The sequence below is a fragment of the Malurus melanocephalus genome, unplaced genomic scaffold, assembly GCF_030028575.1.
Source record: "Malurus melanocephalus ecotype Western Australia unplaced genomic scaffold, MMel_1.1 scaffold_61, whole genome shotgun sequence".
In the NCBI taxonomy this organism is placed as follows: domain Eukaryota; kingdom Metazoa; phylum Chordata; class Aves; order Passeriformes; family Maluridae; genus Malurus; species Malurus melanocephalus.
Window position 1 is genome coordinate 1,477,239 of NW_026623293.1, and position 27,113 is coordinate 1,504,351.

The window sequence follows — 27,113 nt, forward strand, 5'->3', positions numbered from 1 at the left end:
TGCTAGACTGCTTTCTAGTCTGAAAGTGTCTGTTGATGGACAGCTCTTCTGGTAAAATGAGAGACCTAGCTGTAGGCAGGAAGTGTTTTATTATTTGGAGGCTCTGGAATTAATGAAATACAGAATTCCTTTTAAAGGTAGATCTAGCTATTGCCATTGCCAGCTTTCCATGGAGGAAGCTGGTATTCAAAGCAACATTCTTTCTTTTTGGAGCATTTCAAATTGATAGTAGAACTCAATCATACATTTAGGAAGCAAAATCAGTTYTAACTGTTTTCTTTAGGACTATACGAGATGATCTACTTCAGATTAATGGGATTTTTAGTCAAGATTTTCTTGATTAATTGTTTATCTTAACCTGTATTTCATGGCATCAGTTCTTGGTCCTCTTGCACCTCAAACCCCCAAGATGGGATATTGGTTTGCAAGTAATTCAGTACTTTTTCACCTTTCTAAGAAAACCAGACAGTATTTGAAGACTCTGCTCTAACACAYGGATTGTTAATTGTGTCAGGATGGTGAGGGAAAGGACAGTTTACCTGGAGGATGCCTTTGGTGGCTAAGAAAACCTGTCTATGTGTAGTGTTCTTATTTCATGAAACAGTTTCTCTTGTTCTTTGAAACTAGCAGTCGTCTTKTCATGCCATCTTACTTTCAAGTGCTTTGAAACAAGTGTCTTTATAAAATACTGCAGTTTGATTTTATTTCATGAAATCTGTAATACCATAAGCAAATAGCTTTCAAATAATCACCAGCCTATACAATTTCATGTTGTAGTCAGAGGAGAAATTAGATGGAAGAACATTAGCAGATGATTAGATTGTCAAAGAAAAGTTCAAGTGAAGGATTAAGTGCACTGTGGAACTCTGTGCTTCATAGGAAGTGTTGAAATAATGGTGGTATTCTTATTCCTTGTCAATGAGCGTAAAAATTTTCTGTTCTTAGAAATATTTTTTAAAAATTACAGTGYTTACTGTGATCACCTTCCAGAACAAACTATACTGTCTTAGAAAGATGATGTAAATTAGCAAAGGAAAATCTTTTTTTCTGACTTGGYCTTCTGTGAAGACAGTTCCAAAAGCTCTTGAAAACATTATAGCCTTTCTTGATAGCTGTTAAACAGCCACAGGATTGTTGTTTTGGAGTGATAGGATTGATTTGTCCATTTGCAGTAGAAAGGACTTTATAAGTAAAAGTAACTAGTAATTTTTTTTACTTTTATAAGTAAAAGTAAATAGTAACTACTTATACTAACAGATTTGGGTGTCTGTAGTGTTCAAATATTGGAGAAACAATGCAAATATGAGACTTTTGGTATCAGTGATTCTATCCTTTGTCACATCCTTGCTGTCTGKTAAAGGAGTTATTCTATGGCAATGAGCAATCAGACTGGTATCTGTGTAGGCTGCTTGAAATTCATGGGTGCATTGCTTTCCTTCTGTCTCTTTCCAGGGATTGTGTACAGAAAGGAAGGAATGAAAGAGTGTTATGCTACTCATTCTCTGCTGTTAACACATGGCAGCACTGGGTGTAGTTCTGATTAGATTTGAATTGAGCGAAAAATATATAATGTGTATGTGTGTGTGTGTATATATAAAATATATATAAAAGTAACATTTATAACTTGTAAAAATGACAGGAATTGAGGCCATGTGATAGATCTGAATTGTATTACTTGGCAAAACTCTTCATTTGCTGAATAACAGTAATAGCAACCTACTAACTAACTCCTAATAAACTCAGTTTTGGCAGTTGGTATCTCCTAATACTAATCTGTGAGTCTACAAATCGAGCAGTCAAGTATTGGAAAGTTTGCAAATCCTGATTAATTTCAAGGATCTAATGGCAATACATCAGCTCTCTAAAGCCTTAAATAAATATTTTCTTGTATGTGTAGTATTTGTTATGATAGGATGAGCTCCAGGGAAAGGACATTTACAATACTGTGGTGGTCTTGATACATCATGATACATGTTTTAAGATTTGTGACAGCTGGTGACCTTTAGTGTTATGGAAAGTTTTGGGCAAAGGAACCACAAATACATAAATGCATTTCCTGTCACTGCCTGAATGCATTATTTATGGCATCATACCAAACATAATTTTTTTGTGATTGATCTGTATTTTTGTGTGTGATCTCTCTATGTCCATGTGTGTTAATAAATAATGAGATCTTAAATACCAGGGTTCCTTGCCCTATATGAGACATTTGTAACTTGGCATTGAAAGGAGAGGGTGAATGCATAAGATGATGCCTGAAGCTGTGCTTGATGACAGTGGGGAAAGGATGGCACTTTGAGGAATTTAGATATATGAACTATCGTATCCCTTCAGGTGTATTTCTCTGGTTAATCATTCTTCCTCTTGTTATGAAGGATGTTGTGGCAATAAATGTTTTGAGATTCATTTTAAGCAGGTGGTTTTGTGTTTCTGTCTTCAGTGGGTTACATGGCTTTTTTTGGGGCAGGCCCTTCTTTGGGGGTGTGGGTTGGRTGAATCTTTGGCATTACATGATTCTGCCACCTGGTGGCTTTGACGAACAGCAGGGGCTTCAGATGCAGTTAAAAGCTCAGGGTTGAATAGATCCTGAAAAAAAAATCCTCTCTTTCAAAAATGGAGGGAATCAGTTGGAAAGGTGGCTTAAAGTCGATCTGAAGACAAGACCCATGATCTCTGCATCTTGTTTTTCAAGTCAAGCATCTAAGAGTCAGTGTTTAAAAAACCTATGCTTGCTACACTGTCAGGCTTCTCTGGGTTTTTAAATATGGAATTAACAGAAGACAAATTTCCCCATAGTGGTAACAACTTGTAGCAGGGACACAATTTAGAGAATTTATGCTATTGTGTGCATTGTATATCTCAAGGTTCTTTTGATCTGGTTTCTTATGCTTGGAGAATTATGAATATTAATACTAAATTTCTGTCAGTACTTCAATATAAGAGTATTTTCTTGGCCCTTAATACTTTTGCATAACTGAAAAATTTATTAAACAAATTATCATACATCGTGTTATGAGGTGAATATCAGTTCTGGAACTAGTTTGTTCTTTTTATATCATTTGAGGTTCTGTCTTTTGTTATTCTTGGTTTTTCTACTAATCCACTCATGGTAAAATTTCTGTATATGGATCAACTTAGCAAATCTGTTATATTATTTCAGTCAAATACATTATGTCTRGCTTCTGATTGTTCATATATATTTAAATGCTTGCAAATAGAGATTCTAAGTGGAATTTGGATGTGACTTGTCTCCATAACTAAACAAGCTTTTTACACATGTTTGTAAATACACTTTGTTCTGTTGCTAATTGAGTACCGTAAGTTTAAGGTGGGAAATACCTTTTCTCGTAATTAATTCAAGCTGGGAAATTCTCTTTCTCACAGTAGGTATGGGGAGATTTTATTTCACTTAGAAACAAACATATGTTCACTGTTAYTACTATTGTTTTCAAATTGCACAAGTTACTCAGTGCACTTACTTCAGAGTCCTTCTAGTCCTTCTCTTCTGTGACTGTCTTAGATTTTCCTCTGCAGTCTCTCTTTCCCACAAGAAAGGAGATTCAGAYACAATTTCATCAATACATACTTATCTTGATCGCATTAGATCAGTCTGTCTTKTGTAATAATCATAGTGCTAAAAATTGTATGTTTTTCATGTAAAACAAATGCAAAGCATCTCTGAAGGTAGGCCTCTTTTGTGTTTATTCAGATTTTTTCAAACTTTGTAAGGACTTACAAGCAAGCATATTAATCTTGATTAATACAGTTGYTTCTGTAAGTTTTCTGTACTCTCAGGTTTCAATTAAAATGTACTTTTGAGATTTTATGGGAGTTTTCTGATGGAGGGCATTTTTTTCCCCCAGTATATTGTCTTTTATTTTTACATGGTAGAAACTCTTTACCTACATTAGCTGCACTTATTTTACAACTACTTTCATGGTATAGAAGTAATTTGATGAAGGAAACGTCATTAAAATAAAGTTGCTGTTGTAAGGTTTTCTGTGGTTCCAGAGTTAAAATTAGAAGGGAGGAAGAGAATAGTTTGGAAAGGATGTACAGAAACTCTTAACAGAGGTAAGCTGTTTCTTTCCTCAGTTTCGTGGTATCAGAGGAAAACCTCTTGTTCTTGCTATGAAAAAAGAAGTGTTCCATGTGCTCTCATTATCTGCTCATCTAAGTTTATAGAGAAATAATAATCCTAAATTTGGATGGATGACTCAACATGGTTTCACTGTATTTTGAAGAAAATTCAATGCTGTGTTGTGGCTGATGTTTAAAAGAAGAAAACCAGTCATGTTTCATATCTTAAAATAGAGCACTGAATGTTGCTAGTGTCAGTATATAAATGTAGCATCTTCTTGAAAATATAAGGGATTATGTGTAATATATAATTACTAATCTAGGCTATGGAAGAAAATTCAGTGCTTTTGCAGTTCTGTTTGAGAGCAAAAGGCTAATATTCACTGAAGAGGGTGAGAAGTTCAAGCAAAAAAAGAATTTGGGCAAAGTTAAAAAGGAAARTGACAGTAGGTGTTAGGGAATGTGAAGCATGCCAGAGATACCCAGAAAAAGAATGAAAGAAGGAGGCTCGTTGCTGTGGTGATGCCAAAGTCAATTGATAGTAGCGCTGTGCTGGCCTTGTGCTGTTGTTACACAAGGCACTATGTCGGGTTTGCATGGCCAGGTTTTGGTAGCGGGTATGAGAAGCTGCTGGAAGSTTTCTCCAAGTCACACAGAACCAGTGCCAGCTGGCTCCAGGATGATGCTACTGGCCAAGGCTGAGCCTGTAAGTGATTGTGGCAATGCCTCTGTGATAACAGATTTAAGAAGGGAGGAAAAAACCTGCACAACTGCAGGCTGAGAGAAACAGCCGTGCAAACACCAAGGTCAGTGGAGAAAGAAGGGCAGGAGGTGCTCCAGGTGCTGGAGCTGAGATTCCCCTGCAGCCCATGGTGCAGSCCATGGTGAGGTCCCTGTGTCCCTGCAGCCCATGGAGGTTCAGTGGGAGTGCAGAGATCCACCTGCAGCCCATGGAGGAGACCCACACCACTCACACAGATGGATGTGCCCCAGTGAGACTGCCACCCTCTGGCAAGCTCACACTGGAGCAGGCTCATGGCAGGCAGGACCTCTGGCCTTATGGAGCAGGTTTGGCAGGATTTGTGAGCCTGTGGAGAGCCCACAAGCTGTTCCCTAGGCATTGCACCCTATGGAAGGGACCCACACTGGAGCAGTTCATGAAGAACTGCAGCCCATGGAAGAAGTCCATGAAGGACTGTCTTCTGTGGAAAAGAGAGGAGCATGAGGAGTCCTCTGTCTGAGGAAGAAGGTGTGGAAGAGACAGTGTGTGATGAACTGACCACAGTCCCCATTGCCCATCCCCCTGTTCCACTGCAGGGAGGAGATAGAGAAAATTGGGAGTGAAATTCAAGCCCACAAAGGAGGGGCCAGGGGGAAGTAGTTTTGAGACATGGTTTTATTTGCCATTTTCCTACTCTGATTTGACTGGTAATAAATTAAAGTGATGTCCCAGTTTTAGTTGGCTTTGCCCACCGAGGGCAGCTGGAGAGCTCATCTCTCCCTGTCCYTACCTCATCCCGTGAGCCTTTTGCTATATTCTGTCTCCCATATGCTGGTGAGAAAGGGAGTGACGGAGTGCTTTTGGGGTATATCTAGCATCCAAGCCCTCACGGACATTAAGTTTTATGTATATATAGGTTGTTTGCTCTAATATGAAATACATATTGAGAAATTCATTACAACCAGAAGGATTTATTTGCATCTTCTTGTTAAGCAGTGTATGCAGATTTTATATGAGAAAGCTTAAAAAAAAAACCCAACAAGAATTAGGGAAAGGTGGTAGTGAGGTTTGTTACTGTAGTAATTAAATCTATTTGGATACATCATATGAATATATTSAGAAAYTTCATATGAATGATGAAAACTTTAKAAATAAAAAKCCAAAACCATCAATGAAGTTCAGTARTATTTCTGAGGTAAGGGAGAACCATAGAGAATTTAAAATAACTTTGAATATAGGGATCTAGATAAAAAGATACCATAATTGTAACAGATTGCTATTACTTAGCTTCACACTGAGACACACATACAGTTGTGTGTGTGTTTCTTAACTGTCTTTCCTTACTTCCCTTGTTTTTCAATATAAATTATGAGTTTATGGAATCAATGGCTTATGTGTTGTAAATTCAGACATTTGGCCCCAGGCAGCTGATGATGAAAGTTTCAGGAGCAAAGACTAATTAAACTAGAAAAATAATTGAATGATGATTTCAAAATGWTGATTTCAAAAGACTATGAGTAATATAACTTGTAGTACTGTAATTGTGTTAAATGATTRTGTAACTATGTAATTAAAATTATATTCTTAAATATTTTTGTTAGTTATTTTCTACTTCTTAATTTCTACTTTTCAACTGGCAAATGTAGTATGTAGAATTCCAGAGAGCTTCTCTTTTGGGAAATTATCTTATTTCAAGTTATMAGCTCTTTAAATCCATGAGGTAATTGAGGTAATACAAAAGGGAATATGAATCTCCTGTTGATGCCTAGGTTAGGTGAAGTGTGGCTGTTTGGAGGTTTGGGTTTGTTTTTTTTTTATTTTGTTTGGTTTGTTTTGGTTTGGGATTTGGTTATTTTTTTCCCGTGTTCTTGAAAGGGTCAGGGGGTTTGTTTCCTTTACCTTGTTCTTTCCTACTGAGGCATTTCCATTGAAYGAGAAAGTAGTGATCCAGCTGATGTGTTTGTGTTTAAGTTACTATTAAAATGAAGTGTGAGATTGGAATATTCAGGAAGATTCATGCAGCTTTAAAACACATTTTATCAAACTGAAGCAAAATGTAAATATAAATTTTGATGAAATTWAGGATTACTCACTATAAGACATGTCTGAAAAATGTTCTTGTTCTGGAACTGTTAGGACCTGGAGCCTTGAAGAGACCGGAAAAACTTTTAGCAGAAAAACAAGTATTCCAGTACTGTAAGGGACTCTATCAAGATGAGTTACAATTCTTGGAATATTTATGGTGTCTGCAGAAAGTAAGCTCTATCAGGATATTGTATGTAGATACTGAGGTAGATTATATTTTTCAATTACTCTTTCTTCCTAAAAAWTTTGTTCTGGCTCTCTTGAAATTTAACAAGGCTGTGTTTGTCAAATAGCATGAGTTGATTCRTGAAGAAAGGTATCTAAATTTAGCTCAATCTGTGTGTTAAAAATAGTGGATGATGAAGRAACTCTAATCCAGAGTCTTATCTAAAAATAGTACAGTATGTGTAACTGGAGGTAGGAAAAATGTGTATTTACCTACAGCAAATGCATTTTGAGATGGGCGAGGGGGTGGATGCACTAGAACTATAGATATAATAATGACTAAAAGACTTAAATGAGTTGTATGGGCTAAAATTTTAATGTTTCAGAGGATTTAGRAGAAGTTATGTCCTGCAATACATTTCTAAAAATGTGAATCTGTCCTTATAGATAAAAATTCAGAGTCAACTGCCCTGGCTGTGAGCCATTATTTTTGCATGAAATTTTGTTCTGTAGCATAAAGTAGATGAATACTATTGCTATTTATGTGCTCCTGGCTCTGAGAGATATCTGTATTAGTATGCTAGAGGTCTTCTGAAAGTTTGGTATATACCATGGAGTTGAAACTAACRAAGCTTGAAATAACTTGGTAATCATAAAAACTAAACCACCAATGTGTTCTGTGCGGCAATTTAATTTGAATAGCTATGTGGTAGATTTGTGGCCTTGCTTTATTATGTGTATCAAGGCTGGTACTGCAAGGGAAAGATGGACTAACTGCTTCTTTTAGTGTATTTGAGAAGACGATACTGCAAATAGTGGAAAGAAATTATTTGGTTCAGTCTCCTTCTTAGCACTTAGTGTATTGTATATCTTGTGTTAACAGTCCTGTAATATGTACCAAGCTTTTCTACAGGAATACAGTAGCTTGATGTTGTTGTTAGCTTTTATTTTACTAGCTGAAGCTAGYAAATTGTTACAGTTATCTTGAATAATCTTTATTCCTACTTTGCTTCATCTTTAGTGAACACAACTGTTCAAAATTCTGTACACCATATATCAGATGCATAAACATTGGTGGAGAAAACCTGCTTGACTATTCAAGAAAATGAAACAATGTCGAAATACAAAGAATAAATTCGAATACAATTCAAACTAGACAGGAGTCAAGATTACTAAAGAAAATATTTTGAGGTATCTGTACAAATAAAGATAATCAATAAATCAAGATACTATTTTCTAAGGAAAGGAAATACGTTCTATGTATTTCTATGTAGCACTTATTTGGCATTTGGAATGTCTATAATTGGAATTTTAAAATGAAAATGCATTCTCCTCCATTTTCACTGAATGRCATCTGTCAGTATCTTTCTTGTCTCAGAGGACACTTGCAAAATGCACAAACGAGTGTTACAAGAATAAGGAGTTGGGTGGCTTCTGGAAGTTGATRTGCTCAGAATACTTGTCCGGTTCTAGTCAGCACAAAAGCAAGATGTTTGCTTCTGCTGCTTGACTCTTTTGTAGAGAATAAAGGGAAGTTTCTTCTCCCCAGATACTGTCTATATTTCAGTAGTATCAGTACAAAAAAGAGGCACCATGAAGTGAGTTTGAGTGTGACACGAGGTCTGCTTCAGTTGTTTGGAAGTCATGAACTTCTGAATTCTGTGTTCTTAGATATTGGTAAATGGGAAGTAGCTTTCCTTTTGTTAATTTAGAGGAACAGAAGTAAATTGAAAACATGCATCCGCAGGGATGCACRCACTCTTGAGTAAATAATCCAAATATACTTTTGAGGAGCAGCTAAATGTTAGTGGTGTTTCAAAACTACAGACAATTTCTTCAGCAAAAAGAATGGAACAAGACCCATTAACTTGGGGTACTACTCTTTTTTTTTAACCTTAATACATTTTTATTGGGTTTTTTTTTTTTGTTTTGCAGGATACAAAATTATGGATAATAATGGAATATCTGGGTGGAGGCTCTGCCCTTGATCTAGTAAGTAATTTATRCATGGTTTTTGTTACTTTACTTCACATAATTATTTTCTTACCTTGTAATTCTGGAAGCTGTAATAGGTCATTTGGCTGTGGCAATGTTCACTTTCAGTAAAGGAGAAATGTATTTGTCAATGCCAGAAAAATGTTATTTTCCATGAGGCATGACTGATTATTTGTGTAAGTGGAAGGGAACTAAGCAACATAATATTGGAAGCAGGATATAAACATCTTAGAATGCTAATCTTCAGTCAGCCAGAGACMACTAGTGCCTGAAAATAGTTTTTTGTATCCCTTAGTTCTGCCACCACAACTCTTCTTAGTTTATACATTTTAATGTGTCTTCCTCATCACCCCCTTCCCCAAACAAATAAACAAAAGGTTCCCTGTTTGAARTATTTCTTAAGTCTAAACGAACAGAAATACAATTTTAGCTGGTATTAAAAATAATATTTCAGAGAAATAGGAGAAGCAATGGACTCCATTGAGGAGTCCATTGCAGAGGGCCCTGGATTGACAGGAGGGCTGGGCAATCACCACCTGTATGAAATTTAAAAAGAGCAAATGTCTCATTCTGCACCTGGGATGGAATATCCAGGTTTGAACTGGAATTCAGATTCACTGCASATTGTGTTTTCTGTGGCAGGATACTGACATTCATTTTAGCTATTAAAAAGTGCAACACCTAAGCTGCCTCCAAATGACACACCATCTTATATTTATTGTGGATTAAAAAAACCCCACTGTTATAGAAATAATAATGGATGGTTTGAGTGTGTAAAAATTTTTATACCAGTTCAGGCACAATATGTCTGTAGCAGTGTTTGCAGTTGTCAAATGAAGCAACTGATAAAAACTTGAGAGAGCAAAAGGAACTAGGTCAGTGTGAAGGGATTCTGCTAGAGACATCAGAAAATAGGAGTGGGTATTAAGCAATACTGTGGTTGTGCATTTTCAAACCCATTTATACATTTAGCTTCCACATCTAACATCTGTTAGAAGGAATTCTGTGGTTGTGTAAAAATTTGTAATGTTCCCCATAAAAGTATGGTGAAAAAAAGTTTATTCATTGTCATGATACATTTTTTCTTTCTAACAGAAGAGCAACTAGGAATCAGATTTGCTTTTATAAATTAGTTATTACTTCCTTTGTRCACAAGTAAAAGAACAGAATGAAAACAGATGTTGCCATATTTTCTTCTCTTTTTTTATCACATGCATTTCACTTGTGTGATGACCATGTGTTTATTCTCGCAGTTTCTTGCTAGAAATAGTACAAAGTCCTTGTTCACATCTTAAAATGTTTTTGAGGAAATTGCATCACAGAACTGAAATCATCATATAAGTGTCTATTAAGCACTTTTTGTGTGCTTCACTGATTTTCAGTTTATATTCTGGTGCATGTTCTCCTAGTTTTAACATGCASATTATGGTTCTCAACTGGTATCTGGCATGCTTTGCCATCTTTTGATACTCGAGGCAATAATTAATTGGAACCTTGAATTCCATGTTCAGAGTGTAGACATGTCATGCCATCTTGGTGTTTTCTGTACGGGAATATGCACTGGATGATTTTGAAATCCTGCTTCACAAGACAAAATACTATACATACATTATTGTTCAACTTTGAGTATAGTTCAAGTTTGTGACCAAGGTACAAGTGACAGTATTCTCAGATAAAGTCTGTTTTCAGTAAATTCCCCCTCGTTATGGTTAGTTGAATCTGATACAAGAGGTTTTCCCCCATTAGATGTGCATTATCTCCTTACCAAGTCTGAAACTGGTGCTCACAAGCGTGGCTGGAGTAAAGCTTTGAGAATGTCTTTGTGGGTTTCRGGGAGTGGTAATATCGTGTATTATCACAGCTAAGGAGAAGCAAAAGAAGTTACAACTAAAGCTGCAGAGATAAAGCATTGTCTCTTTTACATGAAATATTACCTCTGTTGCTATGCATGAGGATTTCTGAGAGATGTATTGTTTTTATCTGAAAATCTTTATCTGAAATGCTTTCCTTCTCACAGAACGAAGCTTTCTCTAAAGCACAATTTTCTGATGGTGCTTCAGTGACAGCTGTTGTGGAGTAAACTAGAATACTGGAATATTTCCCATAYTAATTGTGGGACACAACATTTCTGTGTCTCTCTTGAGATGCCCTTGTTGGTTAAGGAGCCTCTCTGGATCGTGACCTTTCCTCTGTCTGTTTACTTTCATTCTCACTATTAGAATTCATATCAGATCTAACAATTAGCAGATTTATGCTTCCAGTATTACATGAAAAAAGTTAATTTTAAAAAATACATAATACATAAGCCTGTTGGTTTGAGCTGCATTTTAGAAGTTTCTCAAAATCCAATGCAGTATGTAGATATAAACTGTTTGATTAATGTAGTTATATGACCTCCGATGTTATGTGACCTTTTATGCTCTAGCTTCTTGTTCAGGCTTTGAGATTTGGGTCCACATAGGGTCTGTGGAGTTGTACATCTACATTCAGTGTAATGTTAATAATCAGATGCTTTACAAAGGCATGGTATATCTATGACCTGACCACAAAGCAGTAACTTCACAATGTCTTTATGGCACCTATTACAAATTTTAGATAGCATTTTAGATAAATTCTTTCCTGATGGACATTAGGCCACTTTGTTTAGATCTGTGTATTTTAAAAAATAATAGTCTCATGCTATGAAACTAGAAAATTTGAAGTTTTTTGGGGTGACAGAGAAGGTAATTGCTTTTTATAGTCATAGTGTTATTTCAGTTCTCTGTTTCTCCTTTTTTATACATAAACATTTTTTGCATCTCCTAGTTGGAGCCTGGCGCACTTGATGAAACCCAAATTGCTACAATATTGAGGGAGATACTCAAAGGACTCGATTACTTGCATTCAGAAAAAAAAATCCACAGAGATATTAAAGGTAAATTGTTTTTTTATTTGTGTTGAAAGAATATCAGAAGAACTCATGCAACCTAAATAAACAMCCTTGCATTGTTAAATGGTGTCAAATTTCTTTAATTTCTTCTATTTCCTCTTCTTTATTTCAGCTGCCAATGTATTGTTGTCTGAACAAGGGGAGGTAAAACTGGCAGATTTTGGAGTAGCAGGACAGCTAACAGATACACAGATAAAGAGGAATACCTTTGTGGGAACACCATTTTGGATGGCACCTGAAGTAATAAAGCAATCAGCATATGATTCAAAGGTAAGATACCTCAAGGTGTTACGRAAGTCCCTTCCTTTTTCCAACTTGAGTTATGTAGGTTGGTCTTCAGAACATAGCTAATAACTTSGGCTGTGCCTACATGAGGGCGTTTAGATGGCACCTAGCCACTAAAAGCTGTTCATGAGGAAAGATTTCCTAATTTGTATCCAAAGTTTAAGTTTCCTAGTTTATTAAGACAATCCAGATGGCAAGAAATAGTGCAGTATTCACAAGTACATCCCAYCACCTTTATCCCACTCTATTGATGAGTATTTTTGTCTGTTTAAAAATAGAAGAGARCAAATATATACAAAATTTTAATATTCTTCCACTTGTTTTTAGAAAAAAATAACCAGCAACACAGTTGAAGAGTATGGATTTGGTGGGTGTGAAAGTGATGCTTTAAAGTGCTGTTACTCATTTCTGGCAGAATGTGCTGGTTGGGGCTGTGCTACTCTGACCATGTTCTTTTAGATTTGCCATTTGGGAAGTGTTAATATTTAATACCAAATTTATCTATACACAGGATTTTGATTTAGCAGWGTGGCACATCAGCATACTGAAATCTCAACACAGGCACAATATATCAATTGTAATATATAGTCGGGTCACAAYAGAAATGTGATTCCATTACTGTTCTCCATATTCTCACCAGTATGGCACTGTATGTCCCTAGTTGCCAGGAAGGAGTATGTGCAGTAAAGCCAGCTCAAGCCTATTGCTTTTTTCAAAGTTCGTTGTGTTGATTGCTAGCTTTRTATGCTTCTGTTTGTTTGAGAGACATATATAGCTCTTTGCTGCCCCTGCCTTCTCCCTGCCCCRCACTGGGCTGGATATCTCAGCAGGACACTGACGGTATCAGGGAAGGCTCTTTGCCCAGCCCCATGGCCCACTGGTGCAGCTGTATATCTGAAATAAAGGTCACCCTCAAGCCCCACTTGTGTTAAGATCAGCTTGCTTTATGATAATTAGCAGTAGTTCCTTATGTTCTTCCCTGAGTTCATCTTGCTTGCCCATTTCCTCTGATTCACCTGTAGGGATTTGTTGATTGGCTGTATCTCCTTGCAAWGAGACAGGTTGGGATGTTTTTCCACCCTCATGTAAGGAACTTGCCACAACTGACTCCAGCCTAGGCTCTAGTATTTCTTAATTCCACATTTGATACCTTTCTGTCGAGAGGCTATTTGAGAATTACATCACAACTCTGTAGAGCCTTTAGAATCTTAAATGACCCCAAATTCCCAATTTCAACTTTAATAAACTTTCTTTTGAATGGTGATGGGTGTTTTTTTCCTTTGTGTGTTTTTGTGGTTCTTTGTTTGTTTGCTTTGTTTTGTTTTTGTTTGGTTGGGGGATTTTTTTGAGATTTGGCTCCTGGGAATGATCATTGCTTGGACAAAGTATGATTCAGCATTTAAGTTTTCCATTCTGGCTGTGTCAGYCTGCAATGTCACATGGACATAAGAGTCTTGAATACTTGATGASGGATTCCCAATCCAAGGGCTCTAGGTTTTGGCAGTACTTCTGCTTCCTGTTTTAATTCCTTTCTTATCTGAAAACATGTTTTCTTRACATGCTTTCTTTTTCATATATCTTGTTCTCTGTCCTTTCTGCTATAAAACTTGTGCTGTAAAATAGGTATTTAATTTAAAAATGGCTTTCTCTTGCACATAGCCTGTTTTCTTTGACTTAAAGAAAAAGCTTCAAAGCCACACTGAATTTTAGTCATTAGATTAGAAGAGGAAGGCTTGTGGCWGTACTGCAATAAATAGTAGTTACCGGTGACTTGATGGCTGTCATCTGAGCTTGGAAGAATTGTTGTTCAATATTTGAAACTAAAAATCACAACATGTGATAAAACGTCATGATAATGTAGTATCACCACTCCCTAAGGTCATGCTTATCCCTCTCCATTTGGAGGACATATTTGTGCTTGTTCTGGGGTTTCCTTGTCACAGTCAAGTGCAGTCTAGAAATGCCTAACATGAAATTGGTACTTCCTTTCTTGTCTGGGAAAGGGGAGGATATGGTTCCAGAGGAATATGAAGTGAGTTATTTTTGATGTTTTCAACAGGAATGGGCTTCCAAAACCCATCTCGGACTTCAATGAGTCTAGTGTGCAGCCGTGGTTTGTTGTACTTTTTTGTTTATTTTTGTGGACGAAGGTGGCTAGAAGTAGAGTTAGAAATACATGAGGGGAAAAGGAAGTATTTATGTACGTATGTGTGTATGCAAGGGGATATCTGCACTCATACAAATGTAAATRTGATGTTTACACTTACTTGTACACATGCTCCACCTGTGACTGAAAGTCAGGCWGAAGAAAATCTATCCATTTATATGGCTTTAACACTTGCCTCTTGAGAACTGACATGCTGAGTAAATTGGAAATAATAATGCTCAGTTACCAACATGCTGATTCATCTTTGCAGGTGCCTTTTTTCTTTCRTAACCAAGAAAAGCTTTCCTGCTACAGGGAAGTTACTCACAATTAGGCTTGAGGAGAGCTTAGCTGATAATGCGCTTATTAAGAKAAATGAAACTAGGGGCTCATGTGCTTATGTAATTGTTTGTGCTCAGGAACTGTTCTGTAACACGGGCTAACAAAATGGCATTTCATCAATTCGATGGTATGCTAATTGAATCTGCGKKTTTTTTTTGTTTTTTCATTCTTACTTGCAAAATTAAGTAACTAAGCTCTTAACAGTAGGATACTGTCTGAACAAGGAAGGAGGAGATTTTTTTGGGCCTGGCAGTGTGGCTGTGATAATGGAATGGACATGTACAAGTCAATGAAAGATAATCATAGGAATTCATGGGGCAGACACAGGCAGAGTTGAGGGATACTTAGTAAAGACAGAAGTGATAAATGAAAATTCTTCTTTATCCAGTAMCTGGAAATAGATCTGTTTACACCATAGCAAAATTCCAAATGCTCTGCTTGGGAATAAAACCAGACAGCTCATGTCAGATCTTTCCTGTTTTYCTGAGAATAAGTCTTTGTTCTGCTTTAACTTAAAAAGAAACAGAAAAAGCCCAAACCATAAATATTTTTAATTGGTACTGTGAACTTTTTTTTTCTTTTACCTTTCTGACACRTTTGTTATCCATTCCCTTGGATTTTGGATCTGTGATTTTAACAGAACATAAGAGAATTATAATGGCATTGCTTCACATTACTTCAGGCAGATTTGCAATAGGTTTTGTATCAAGGGAGACAGCATTCCGTAGAAAGAGTAGTACATTTTGATGGTGAAAACTTTCAGAGGCTGCTTGGACCAAAAAGCTGAATATTACTGTTCAAAGCTGCATTTTTCTAGTCTGTGAATGATATATAAGACAGTGTTAAACCCCAGGGAAGTTATATTCTAATGTGTTAAATTTCTGATGGTTGTACTAGATAATTTATGTTGAGGAAAAATMTTGTGCAAGTTCTRACATTTTCCTTTRTGTAARTATTTTAGACTTGTCCCATATTTAYAYAGTGCACTGGAATAAGGTAGATAAAATRCTAATTTAGAATAACTCTACCATTGCTTTTTGGTGTAGTATTGGTGTCAAAAAGTTTTAAACTCTGCTTAGTAGAACTGTTTTATACTGTAGAGTGAAGACAACCAAGAAACTCGGTTTACTTGGTCGATGTGGCTAATCACATCAAAAATGGTAACAAAACCCATTTACATAWGAAGTTATTTACAGTAAAGCTTAAAATCTACCTTTACAAGTGTGGTGGTTTTGACTGGGGTAAGATTAATTTTCTTCAYAGTAGCTGATRAGTGGCTGTGTTTTGGATTTGTGCTGCAAARGAGTTGATAACTKGGGGATATTTTCCTTATTGCTGAGCAGCACTTGCAGAGTCAAGGTCTCTTCTGCTTTTCACCCACCAGTGAGCAGGCTGGGGGTGCACAAGGACTTGGGAGGGAACTCATCTCCAGGAMAGTTGATCCCAKCTGACCAAAGGGAAATTCCATACCATATGGCCTCATGCTCAGCATTAAAACCAGGGGGAAGATGGGCGGGGTCTGCTCCTCAGGGACTGGCTGAGCATTTTTACTGTTGGTGGGGAGCTGCTGTTTCTACTTTCATCACTTGCCTTTCTTGGGTTTTACTTCTCTCTCTCCATTATTTTCTTTTTCATTACAATTTACTGTTATTTTATTTCAATTAATTAACTTCATAACCCACAAGTTTTTTCCCCTTTACTGTTCAAATTCTCTTCCTTCCCTAACCCCCARCCCACCAAGGGAGTGTGTGAGCAAGCAGATGTGTGTTGTTGGCTAAACTAGAATAGCAAGCCAACACTTCCTTTTCTTTCTCCAACCTAATCTTAAAAGCATTGTTTCTTACAGGCAGATATCTGGTCATTAGGCATAACAGCCATAGAACTCGCAAAAGGAGAGCCACCTCATTCAGAATTACATCCAATGAAAGTTTTGTTCCTCATTCCTAAGAACAATCCACCAACGCTGGAAGGAAACTTCAGTAAATCCCTCAAGGAGTTTGTTGAGGCCTGCTTAAACAAGGACCCAAGCTTTGTGAGTTTCATGTTTGTCAGTGCATAGTAGAGAACTTGACTGCTTAACATAAATTGCATGAATAAGCRTCATTCAGCCTTTCTAATACACTGTGACATAAGTGACAGGTATATTTTTAGATACTGTATATATTTAAAATCTCATTTGTATCAAGACTAAACTCTGAATTTCTTTGCTTTTATAGTGAGTCACTTACCACTCCCAAACACTGTAAAAAACGCTCTCCTTTTTTTCTTTTAAGAGACCTACTGCAAAAGAGCTTTTAAAACACAAATTCATTTTACGAAACTCCAAGAAAACGTCTTACTTGGCTGACCTCATTGACAGGCACAAGAGATGGAAGTCTGAACAAAGTCATGACGACTCCAGTTCTGATGACTCAGATACGTAAGTTTGATGAGTCTGTAACATATCCTTTGTAAGGAGCCAAGGAGTTATTTCTAGCACATATATTCCTGTGTTCTGTTATTTGCAGCTTTTCAGCTTGGCGGCCTTGGTAAATGAATGAAATCTTCGTTTTAGTATGGCCAGGGGTTTCATGCAAGTGACAGTCACTGAGAACAGCTCTTCTGACCCATATTCTATGCTGCCTTCCCTTTTATGTAGGGTCCAGGGCTCTTCCTGGACATGAGGCCATCTGTTGTGCAGGCAGAAGGTCTCACATTCCACAGCCAAGTAACACTGTGCAAATGACATTCAAGTGAAGAGGTGGCCACAATTTATTCACAAATGGCTTAAATTCCTCATAATAAAGAAAACACAACTGTTAYCTGCCATTCCAGGCTGCATGCAAATGGCGAGCATCAGGTTTTTTCTTGGGTGACATTACAGCTGTACTTGTTTACAGTATTGATGGCTTCATGCCTTCCAGTGACCACAGTTCCAGTGTCTTAGTTGTTTTTCTATGCAAGAAAGGTTAATTAAATTTTATTAATTTCCTCCCCTTCCCTAATGATTTCAGGTACTCTGCTATAAGCAGTATAGGATAGCAATAAAACACTTCATATTACTTGTTAATGCAACTTGGGAAAATGCTTTCAATCTGTAATGCCTTACTTCCTTACATTTGGTGRAATATCTTGGCTTAATTTTTTTAATTCCCCCAAAATATAAGTTACATTAATTTTCATGCTTCTCTTTATACTTAGTGGCCTGCACAATAGAATCGTGATCTTGGTCTTGACTGTAGTTTTTATGTTTAGTGTGTATATTGAATGAACATAAGCAGTAAGGTAATAAAAATAGACTTATTTATTTATTTTCCTCTCCTTTGAAGTGAAGCAGATGGTCAGGCTTCAGGTGGGAGTGATTCAGAAGAGTGGATCTTTACAATAAGAGAAAAAGACCCCAAGAATCTAGAGAATGGAGCAGCCCAGCCTTTGGAGTTGCAAAGAAACAAGGTGCTCAAAATACTGACTTTATAATATAAGGAGATAATTCTAGCTTTAATAATTTAGTGGTGTGATTTTTATTTTATGACTTTAAAGACATTTATATTGTGAAGTTTCCAGAGCTTTTGATAAAAATGTATTTTCTACAGTTGCCTTTCACAAAACCTTCTGAGTAAGTCTTGAAGCATTCTGTAAATGTGTCCTTTTTTGTAGTTGACAAAGTATGTACCAAACTGTTTCTCTAGTTTCTGAAATACAATCACTGGAAGAAGACCAGGCAATATTRTATTTTTGAAATCTTTCTTCTGTATAGTAAACTAAAACCAGTACAGTCCAAATCTAGGCCAGAGCTTTGGGGAAGGCATTTTGGTCTTTTAAGGAAAAAACTCTACAACGTAATGAAGTACAGAATGTGCCTGTGTCGAAAAAAAATAAAAAAAMCCCACAAAATCCCAAAGCCAAACAACCTAGAATAAGGGATGTTTAGGAACTGYTCCGTTGTATTTTCTGCTACCTGTGTGGCCAGAGCAGGTGGTTGCCGTGCTGGCTTTGAAAATTCTGGAGTAATAAAAATACTGGATCTTATGGGATGAACCTACTAAATATCAGCATATCTGTGATTTAGTTTGTGCTCAGTAGGATTGTGGGAGATTGGAGGCTTTGGTTTGTGGTTTGKTTTTTTTTCCCCCTTCTGATTTTGAGCTTGCATGTAGTTGAGGTGCTGCAGTCTCAAATTTTAATTCAGCGTCTATTTTCAACAGTGCTTTGAAATAGAATGTTGTAGAACATTTTACATATATAAAAACAGAGGTTTTATAAAGTGTAGCATGTTGGAACTATATTTTGTCTCTAATTAGACTACAATAAGGATGCTTTTTTCAGAAATAAAATTGATCAGAATTTTTTTTTCTTTAAAGGAAAAGGATATCCCAAAGAGGCCTCTATCCCAATGCCTGTCTACAGTTATATCCCCTTTATTTGCAGAGGTAAGTTAATGCTTTAAAACTTAACAATTTCAAGACTTATGTCTCTGAAAAAAATGAAAAATATGGTGAATGACATCTAAGATTTCTGCAATGCATTTTGGACTTGTGGTGTTAAGTTTTAGCGGTGCCCTTTGCTTTCATGTGTGTCTGCTTTTAGGATCTGTATTTTGCTCCTAACAGTGCTTCCTATGCATGGTAGTAACATCAGCCATGCTGGCCTGAAGCAATGAGCATGACAAGAAAAAGGTGTATAAATGTTTGGATTGCAGCATTCTGTTTTTGRCACTGCTTTATGTATATATCTTATTACAAATTTCATGCTCTTCACTGTTACAAGGTACAGCTGTGGACCAGATCTTAAAGAATTTCATTTTCAAATTTCAGTGTTGAAAACTGTATTTTGTTCCCATTCTGAATTTTGTATTTTTATACTTTTCCCCCCAAATACTTAAAAACAATTTTAAAAAAGAATGAAGGGTAAGAGAAGAATTTATAAAGATATCATCATTTTTAAAGGTTGATAAAATCACTGCAGTGTATATATATATATATCTATATAAGCTATAGATGTGCAAGTCAGTATACTAAAGTAAGTTTAGGAAGCACATCTTGAAACCAGACAGCTACTGGTAAATACTGCTTTTTTCTTGGGATACTTTGTTGTAATTTTTGACTGTGAGCATGCTAAAAAGGATGTGTGAAGACTGAAGATGTGTGAAGATGAGTGACAGCCTGATAAGTACTGCAAAGCTTAGCTTCTGCATGAAAAAGTCTTCAGTATAGGGTGTATGATGAAGGTCAAATGCTGACAATTGTGAACAGTGACAATCATTTCCTAACAAGCTTCTGCATTGTATTGTATATTAGAAATAYTTATTAATATCTTATTAATATATTTCTTCCTGATTTCTTTTCAGTTGAAAGAGAAGAGTGAAATGTGTGGTGGTAACACAGATTCCATAGAAGAGCTGAGGAAGGCAGTTTATTTAGCTGAAGAGGCTTGTCCAGGCATTGCAGATACCATGGTGTCACACCTTGTGCAGAGGCTTCAGAGGTAATAAAACTATTACAGTATGGCCTACAGAAAGCTGCACATCTGATTCTACAAATATTTGGCTTCTGTTAAATTGAAAGAATTAATTGCTTTTTCTAATGGAGAAGAAAACCACTTGTGCCTGCAGTTCGTGCAGTTGTGTTTGCTTACTGGAAAAAAATCAAATTATATTAGCAGTTCTACTTTCTAGCTTCAGGTGATAGCATATATGTATGTTCATCCTGTCGGAGTGCATATTGTGTGTCAAATGAGACTGGACAGATTTTTCCCTTTTCAGTTCACATAAGGAACACTTTCTTGGTGCCTGGATGTGTGTTGCAGAGAATGCTCTGTGTCACTCTTAGTTCCTTTTACCCACGTGGATAAATCAACCATTCAGTTGGTGTGTGTTTCTATCACTCACATGGTCAGTAGTTCCTTGTTCGTTCATTAAAGACATTCTGTATGGCCTTTCAGTGGGATCCCTAAAACCAGTATTTGGTCTTACTTCAAAAGCCCAGATCTCATATGAGATTTTTTAACTGCCTTGGTTAGGAATTTGTTCTTAACAAACACTCAATTTTCTGTTCTTTTAWATGCTACACAAGAAAAGATGGGTGGTATAAATTTCAGAACTGCTGCTGGAAGAGGCATTAACATCTTGCRACCTTAAATCCAGGAGCCCACAGTTGTTGTGAATGTCACAGCAGCCAGATTGGATTGCTTGATACTAGAAAAAACTCATGCCAATGATTAACCATGGACTACTGCTACATGGAAAAAGATCACCCTGAGCAGGTGTCTCCCTTGCAGTTTCTACAACCACAGCTTGATACAGTTTTAAGAATTCACACCTTTGAAGTTGAAGCACAGGATTTCCAGGCTGACACTTTCTCCTTCAGTAAAAACCAGTGCCAAGAAACCTGCAAGCAATCATATTTGTTGCTTTATGGGCTGTTAAAAATGAAGCCCAGTCAGCATCTCTAGTGCTGAAAGGTTACTTCTAATGCCAGATGTCCTGTCCTATCTCATTTGATCCTGACAGACTTGAAAGAGTTTCTAGAGCTTCCATCTCAGTTTGTTTCCATTAGGGGTTCCAAAATTGAATCCAGTCTTTCATCAGCTAATATTTCAGTGTCATATTTTTATCAGTCTGGTACGGCATCTTCCTGAAACTGGAAACCTCAAAGACTTGATGCTGCAATTKAGGCTGAAAATGACCTTATGGAGACAGTGCTCAGATATGGGCATTTTTTAGGAATGCTGGCGGTGATCTTACTTGTTCTGTCACARTAGCAACATTCATAATTTTTATCTTATGAGGAAGATTTCAGAACCCTTTTTATATCTATTAAGCATTGTTTTCCTTCTGTTCTGCTTCCTTGGACTGTTCSTGTTTTTCTTGGTCATAATGTCCTYGAACAGTGGAGGCAGGCACGTCATTCTCCTTTGAGGAGAGAAGGAATTGCTCGTAGAAGATGTTTGTCAATGGATCACATCTGGATGAACTTTCTCTTCTTTTCAGGGATGATATTCCAGCTAGTATGGGATAATGACTACAAAAAGGGAGTTATAGAATGAATAGCAAGATCTACCTCTAAAAATGAACTTGAATCATTCCATAGCGTAGCAGGTTTCCCTTGCGGATAAAGCTGTTTTTTGGAGCTAGTCAAATCCTGACAAAGTAGTTCCTTCTTTTTTGAGTGGTACGGGAAATAGGCTCTGTTATGTCATCAGGTCATTCAATATCCTCTCAGTTTGGGAGCTAATTACTGAAGRTATGTTTTCAGCAAGTTTCTAATGACATTTTCACTTCCCCATATTGGTTAGAACTGGATTTTGTAAGTTTGTCTGAATGAATTGATTGGGACCCTCCGAATAGCTGCCCAGTAACATGAATGAATCCAGTTACCTTCCCCCTCCAGTTTTATCTTGGATATCTGATGAAGTTTACTGGAAACTTAATGTGATTAAAATGTGTGCTTATTTCTTTGGATATTTAGGAATCTGGTTAGATCAAATAATACGGGTTTTCTGGCCCAGTGGTATTTTGAAAAGGTTTGATGTAAACTTGCAAAGTAGGGAAGTTGGAGTCGCTGAATGTTCTTCCATCGTGTGCTGCTCAGTAACGTGCTTGAGCGCAGGTTGTTGCTGGTTGTTAGGAAAGCATATTTTAACAGGGAGTRTTTAATGTGTTGTTCAACTCCATGGCTCTTCTTAGAAGTGTGGCGGCAGTGGTGGAGTGCTGTTGTGCAAGGACAAAGGCTGGGACTTCAACAGCAGGAAATAGAGTAACTCTATTGCTGCGTGTTGTGGAATGCCTTTCTAAAAGTTGCAACAGTAACTATTTCTTTTCCTCTTCAGATACTCACTAGCCGGAGGAAGTTCTTCATCCTACTGACCTACTCTTCCTGACTTTCCTAAGACAGAGATCCCATGGTGTCTGCCTTGAAGATGTGCACCATAATGATGTTCTGCCTCTCAGTCTCTGGAAAGTCCTTGGGAGGAAGGACATTCCTAAATGTGCAAGAGTGAAAATGAAGTCTCTTGGATGGAGGCAATCTTTTTCAGCTCCTTAAAGCTATAATTTTTTAAAATGATAATGCACATATTCCAGGGAGGTGTCCTTTTGTAAAATCTGAAATGTATATTTAGGTTTGTGATAGAGAAATTGAAGATATTGAGAAACCTCAGGTATCTTGCTTTAAGAATTCCATTGGGAGATGAGCATGGTTGTTGGAATTGTGTACAGATATGTATATAATGTCTTTTTTAACAGAAAGCCTTTCAATGTGCATAAGGAATCACTGTGTACAAAATGGTAAAGTGCTTTTGTAGATAATGTTAGTGGGTAAATATTTGACAGGCCATAACTGAGTATTGCCTTGCCTTTATTACATGTAAAGTTTGAATTATGTGATAAGTGAATCTTGGTTTGATTTTTGTATGTGAAGTATTTGCCATTGAAAGAGTTAATCCTGTATTATGGAACCTTCTATTTGTACCTCAGCACAGACACGATCTTGTTCTGTTTCAACAGCATTTCTTCCTTTTTATCTGTATTCTAAGTGTGACTTTCTAATTATGGTACTACTTCTAGTTGTTTTAAATTTCATACACCTGGTCCCTCAGAGCTTTAAATTTAAATTGTTGTTTTTCCTAGAGAATGAGTTCTTTCATATCTTCAGTTTTCAATTGTGCCAATGCAAATCCTGAAATCRTTCAGTTTTAGTAAGATACTTGTGAAGCTTGTAGTGTAATTCAGAGTTTTTTTCACCTGAACAGGTTTGAATRCTCACACAAATCTTTATTCCCTTCATTTATTCTGAAATATCTCCTTAAGGTATTGATTCTGAGACAGTAGCAAGTATTTCTTTATCATGCCTATTTTTATCATTAAAATTAATGTCTTTGAGCATAAAAGAAAAATTATTCACAGATCCAATATTTGGTCTCGCTGCCTCGATCTGTGCATCTCTTTACCCAAAACTGATAGATGTTGAATGAGAGRCTGCAAAACAGCCCAAGTGCTGTGTGCTGGGTCCTATTTCTTGCCTCCCCAGAGAAAAGTTACTTTTTGAAAATTCTGGATTTTGAAGTTTCTGCTATTCCTGTGAGGGTTTCTAGATAGCTGACTTCAGGTGTTACAGATCGTGGGAGCAGTAACATTAGTTCATTAGTTGTATGCACTGTTGATTAGGTAGCTGCTATTTTTTTTTCTTTTTCCCCCAGAGTATTACTCTGAGGTTTACCTTGGTTGGTTTCACCAGGACTATATTCAGGTACTTCTTATTCCAGTAGAAGAGAGTATTTTTGCCTTCTTTTAATGAAGAAGTGGATGACTTTATGCTTTGCATGACAGTGAGGTAACTTAYATATTTACTTAAAAAACAAATAGATAGGAGCTTTGGAACAGAAAGGATCAACATTTAAGAGTATAGGCATACCTGCCTGGCTTGGTACAAGAAACACAGGTACACTAACCATTGTGGAAGCTGGTGAAGTCTCCCTCCAGGACTTCCTATCACCATGGTAGCCCTTAGTCTATGCATATTAATAGCCTTAATTTATTAATTTAAGAATTTAACAGTAAGAGGACACTGTCTTCTAACAGAGCTAATAAACTTCTGCCCAGGTTGAAACAATAGTTGAAAGAAATGTGGGTGTGTGTTCATCTTGTGGCTATGCTTCTAGGCACTACTCATTTGCCAGCCTAATGAGGTGATGGGTTTTCTTTATGGCTAAGGGAATTYAAGGTTAATTGAACAWTGCTAAAGTTTGAGCAATGTTTTASAACTCCACTTTAATATTTTTAATTATGTTGTTTAGTGTGCTCTTGAGTGTTATGGATAAGCTCACTCTTGAGGAAACAAATTCAGCACTGCTTTTGTGAAATGTGCATAYGAATGTGGTGCAATGGGAAATTTACCAGTTTATGTCTCGATATGAAAACATTCAACCTTCAGTAGATCTGTGTGCTGTGACTGCACATGGWAATCAACAGGTGTGTTTGCACTGGAAATATAAATTATTAGTGTAAGCTATTCCCTAGTCAGCTGTTTATGTAAGGACTGGAAGTCAAAGTGAGCTTACTTGGAGATGCACCGAACTCTGAGATGTAGTGGGGAAGTTAAATTTCTTCTGCTGGCTTGAAAACTAGGAACTTCTCAGTCAGCAAACTGAATTAAATTCTGAGCTACACTCTTTGAACACTTATTTGAAAATTTATACATGTGTGTTTTGAGTTGCATTTTAGTTGTGTTCCAGGACTGTATGTTGAGGAAATACTTCTCTGAGTAGATGGTGGCAGAATTTGCTTGATGAATGTGTCAGAGCTTAAGATGAGTTATGGTGAGGGCAGGTGGCCAAAAGGCTTGGGCATTTAGAAGACAAGACCTCATTTATGGTARAGATGTGTATTTTTATATGTAATATACAGATTATTTAAATATAGACTATCTTAAACTGAGATCCACTGAAAAAAACGCGTGCTGTATCTTGAATGTAGAAGTACAATCATTTGCTATTGAGAAGTATTGATGCTTTAAAAATCAGGTCTATATTGGTAACAGTAGAGGAGCTTCATTTGAAGGAAGCACCACCTCAGTTTCTCAGAGAAAAAGAAGTGTATTGATATTTTTGAGAGGTTTTTTTCATGCTAAAAACATGTCTGTGTTACAATGTTGCACTGATGGTTTTTCTGTGCAGGTAGTACTTCACTCAGTCTTGACTATACTAAATGACAAGCTATCCCTATTTATGCAAACATTTAAACTAGTAGAACTGCTTATTTGTCAGGGATTTCATGATTAGGCAGTAAATAAACTCACTGTTTAAAAACAATAAAATCAATTATTTGAACTGACAGCTTGCTTTTTTGTAACTCTCAGATGTGTAATCTATTTTTTTACCTTGATTCTCCCTGCAGTTGCACTTTGTATTTGCTGACCAGTTTACTGAAGGATGATGTGCTAGTGCACAGAATGCTTTTGGGGTARTAACAAAGCAGTGACTTCACTCTGCAGTGCCGCGGTTCCTTTGCAGCTCCAAACGTTGTGTGTGAGCTTGTGTGTACAGAAAATGAATTGATTGTTGCAGAATTCCTAACTGGGGTATTCCACCCCTGCCCTGCAGGTGGTGGSTGGAAGGGGGAAGGTCAGGCTGGGTGTGTTGGCACCTCGCTGCAAGGCACCTGGCTCAGTGTGAGTTGCCATCCTCCTGTACCCTGTCACCCCTTCATCTGCCMCTAAATGTGCTTGGGCAATGTATCATTTAGCTCTCACTACTTTATGTGACATTATGTATCACTTGTTAAGCAGCGTGGTACCAGTTTGTAGTAGTTTCACAGTAACCTTACATCTACTTCCAAGGAAGTGCGTTCTTGCCCTCAAAAGTGTCAGGATTGGAAGATTATCCTGTGTGCTGATAAGCAYGGGTAGAATGCAAGGATCAGGACAATTGCAAATCGTTTTTGTAAGCTGCTGGGAAGGAGCTGAAGGTGTAGCACAAATCTGCTTGCTCCTTTTAACTGTGCTTTGCAGAATATGCCATAGACAAATCGTATGCGGTTTCTTGCCACCTTTCACACAGAATTACGGAGGACCATTAAAGTGTGTMTCTTGTTTACTGTAATGCTGCTGCCTGTTCATAACTATGTATTTAAATTTTTCTTTTGTCACTCTACACCAACATAAAACTTGTAAACTACAACCTAGAAATAAAGAAGGAACAGTTTTATGAAATGTTGCCACCTGAGTGGTCAGTAAGATGAGATTCAGCATCCCTTCCTTGGAGGGGATGCTCCCGTGGGCTTCTAGAGCAGTTATTGCCCACGTGTCAGTAATGGTATGCAGTAAGTTTATAAATCAGTGTTTGGTTTTTAATGGTAATCATCTTAGAATCTGTAGCACTTACAGATGGTAGTGATTTAAAATCCACCTTGTAGTCTCCATTCTGCCAGCCCAATGAAACTGATGAAGTGCTCACAACAAATTACATTTGCTCACCCCCCCAAGGATTGCACCTTTAACTGGTGACAAACTGTGTGACAGCTGCAAGCCTGTAATTGTATTTCATTACTATTTCCTGCTTCTAAAAACCATGTGTGGCACATTGCCAATTATTTTGTCCCCTACCAGCTTTCCTGTRCTCCCAGGGCAGAGGGAGTGTCCATATCCTGTAGCAACTGGAGTTGTGCATCTGCCTACACATACAGAACTCCACTTTTTAAGGCAAAGACCATGTAATTGGTCCTGTATAGAAAGAAATAATAGTCAAAGTTGGGCTTTTCAGCTCTTGCTTGATCCTGTTTTGTTCTTGGCTGAGGAAGTGGTAGGTATTCCACCTGATTTTGTCTCTAAAATGTATTTTTATTCATCTTTAGTCTGAGACTTTTATCAAGATTTCTGCACAGTGTCTTTTCC

At 37.1% G+C, this 27,113-nt stretch overlaps 1 protein-coding gene across 3 annotated transcripts in view; it reads left to right on the forward strand.

Moving 5' to 3' along the window:
- STK24 (serine/threonine kinase 24) overlaps positions 1–26,469 on the forward strand; it is a 54,123-nt gene extending 27,654 nt beyond the window's left edge. For all 3 annotated transcript variants that reach the window (XM_057366196.1, XM_057366197.1, XM_057366198.1), the window contains 9 exons: positions 8,987–9,043; positions 11,852–11,960; positions 12,088–12,245; positions 16,595–16,780; positions 17,022–17,167; positions 18,057–18,180; positions 19,089–19,157; positions 20,075–20,211; positions 22,555–26,469. In XM_057366196.1, coding sequence (XP_057222179.1) covers positions 8,987–9,043; positions 11,852–11,960; positions 12,088–12,245; positions 16,595–16,780; positions 17,022–17,167; positions 18,057–18,180; positions 19,089–19,157; positions 20,075–20,211; positions 22,555–22,591 — 1,023 coding nt within the window. In that variant the 3' untranslated portion in view covers positions 22,592–26,469. The remainder of the gene's footprint in view (positions 1–8,986; positions 9,044–11,851; positions 11,961–12,087; positions 12,246–16,594; positions 16,781–17,021; positions 17,168–18,056; positions 18,181–19,088; positions 19,158–20,074; positions 20,212–22,554) is intronic.
- Positions 26,470–27,113: the final 644 nt, after the last annotated feature.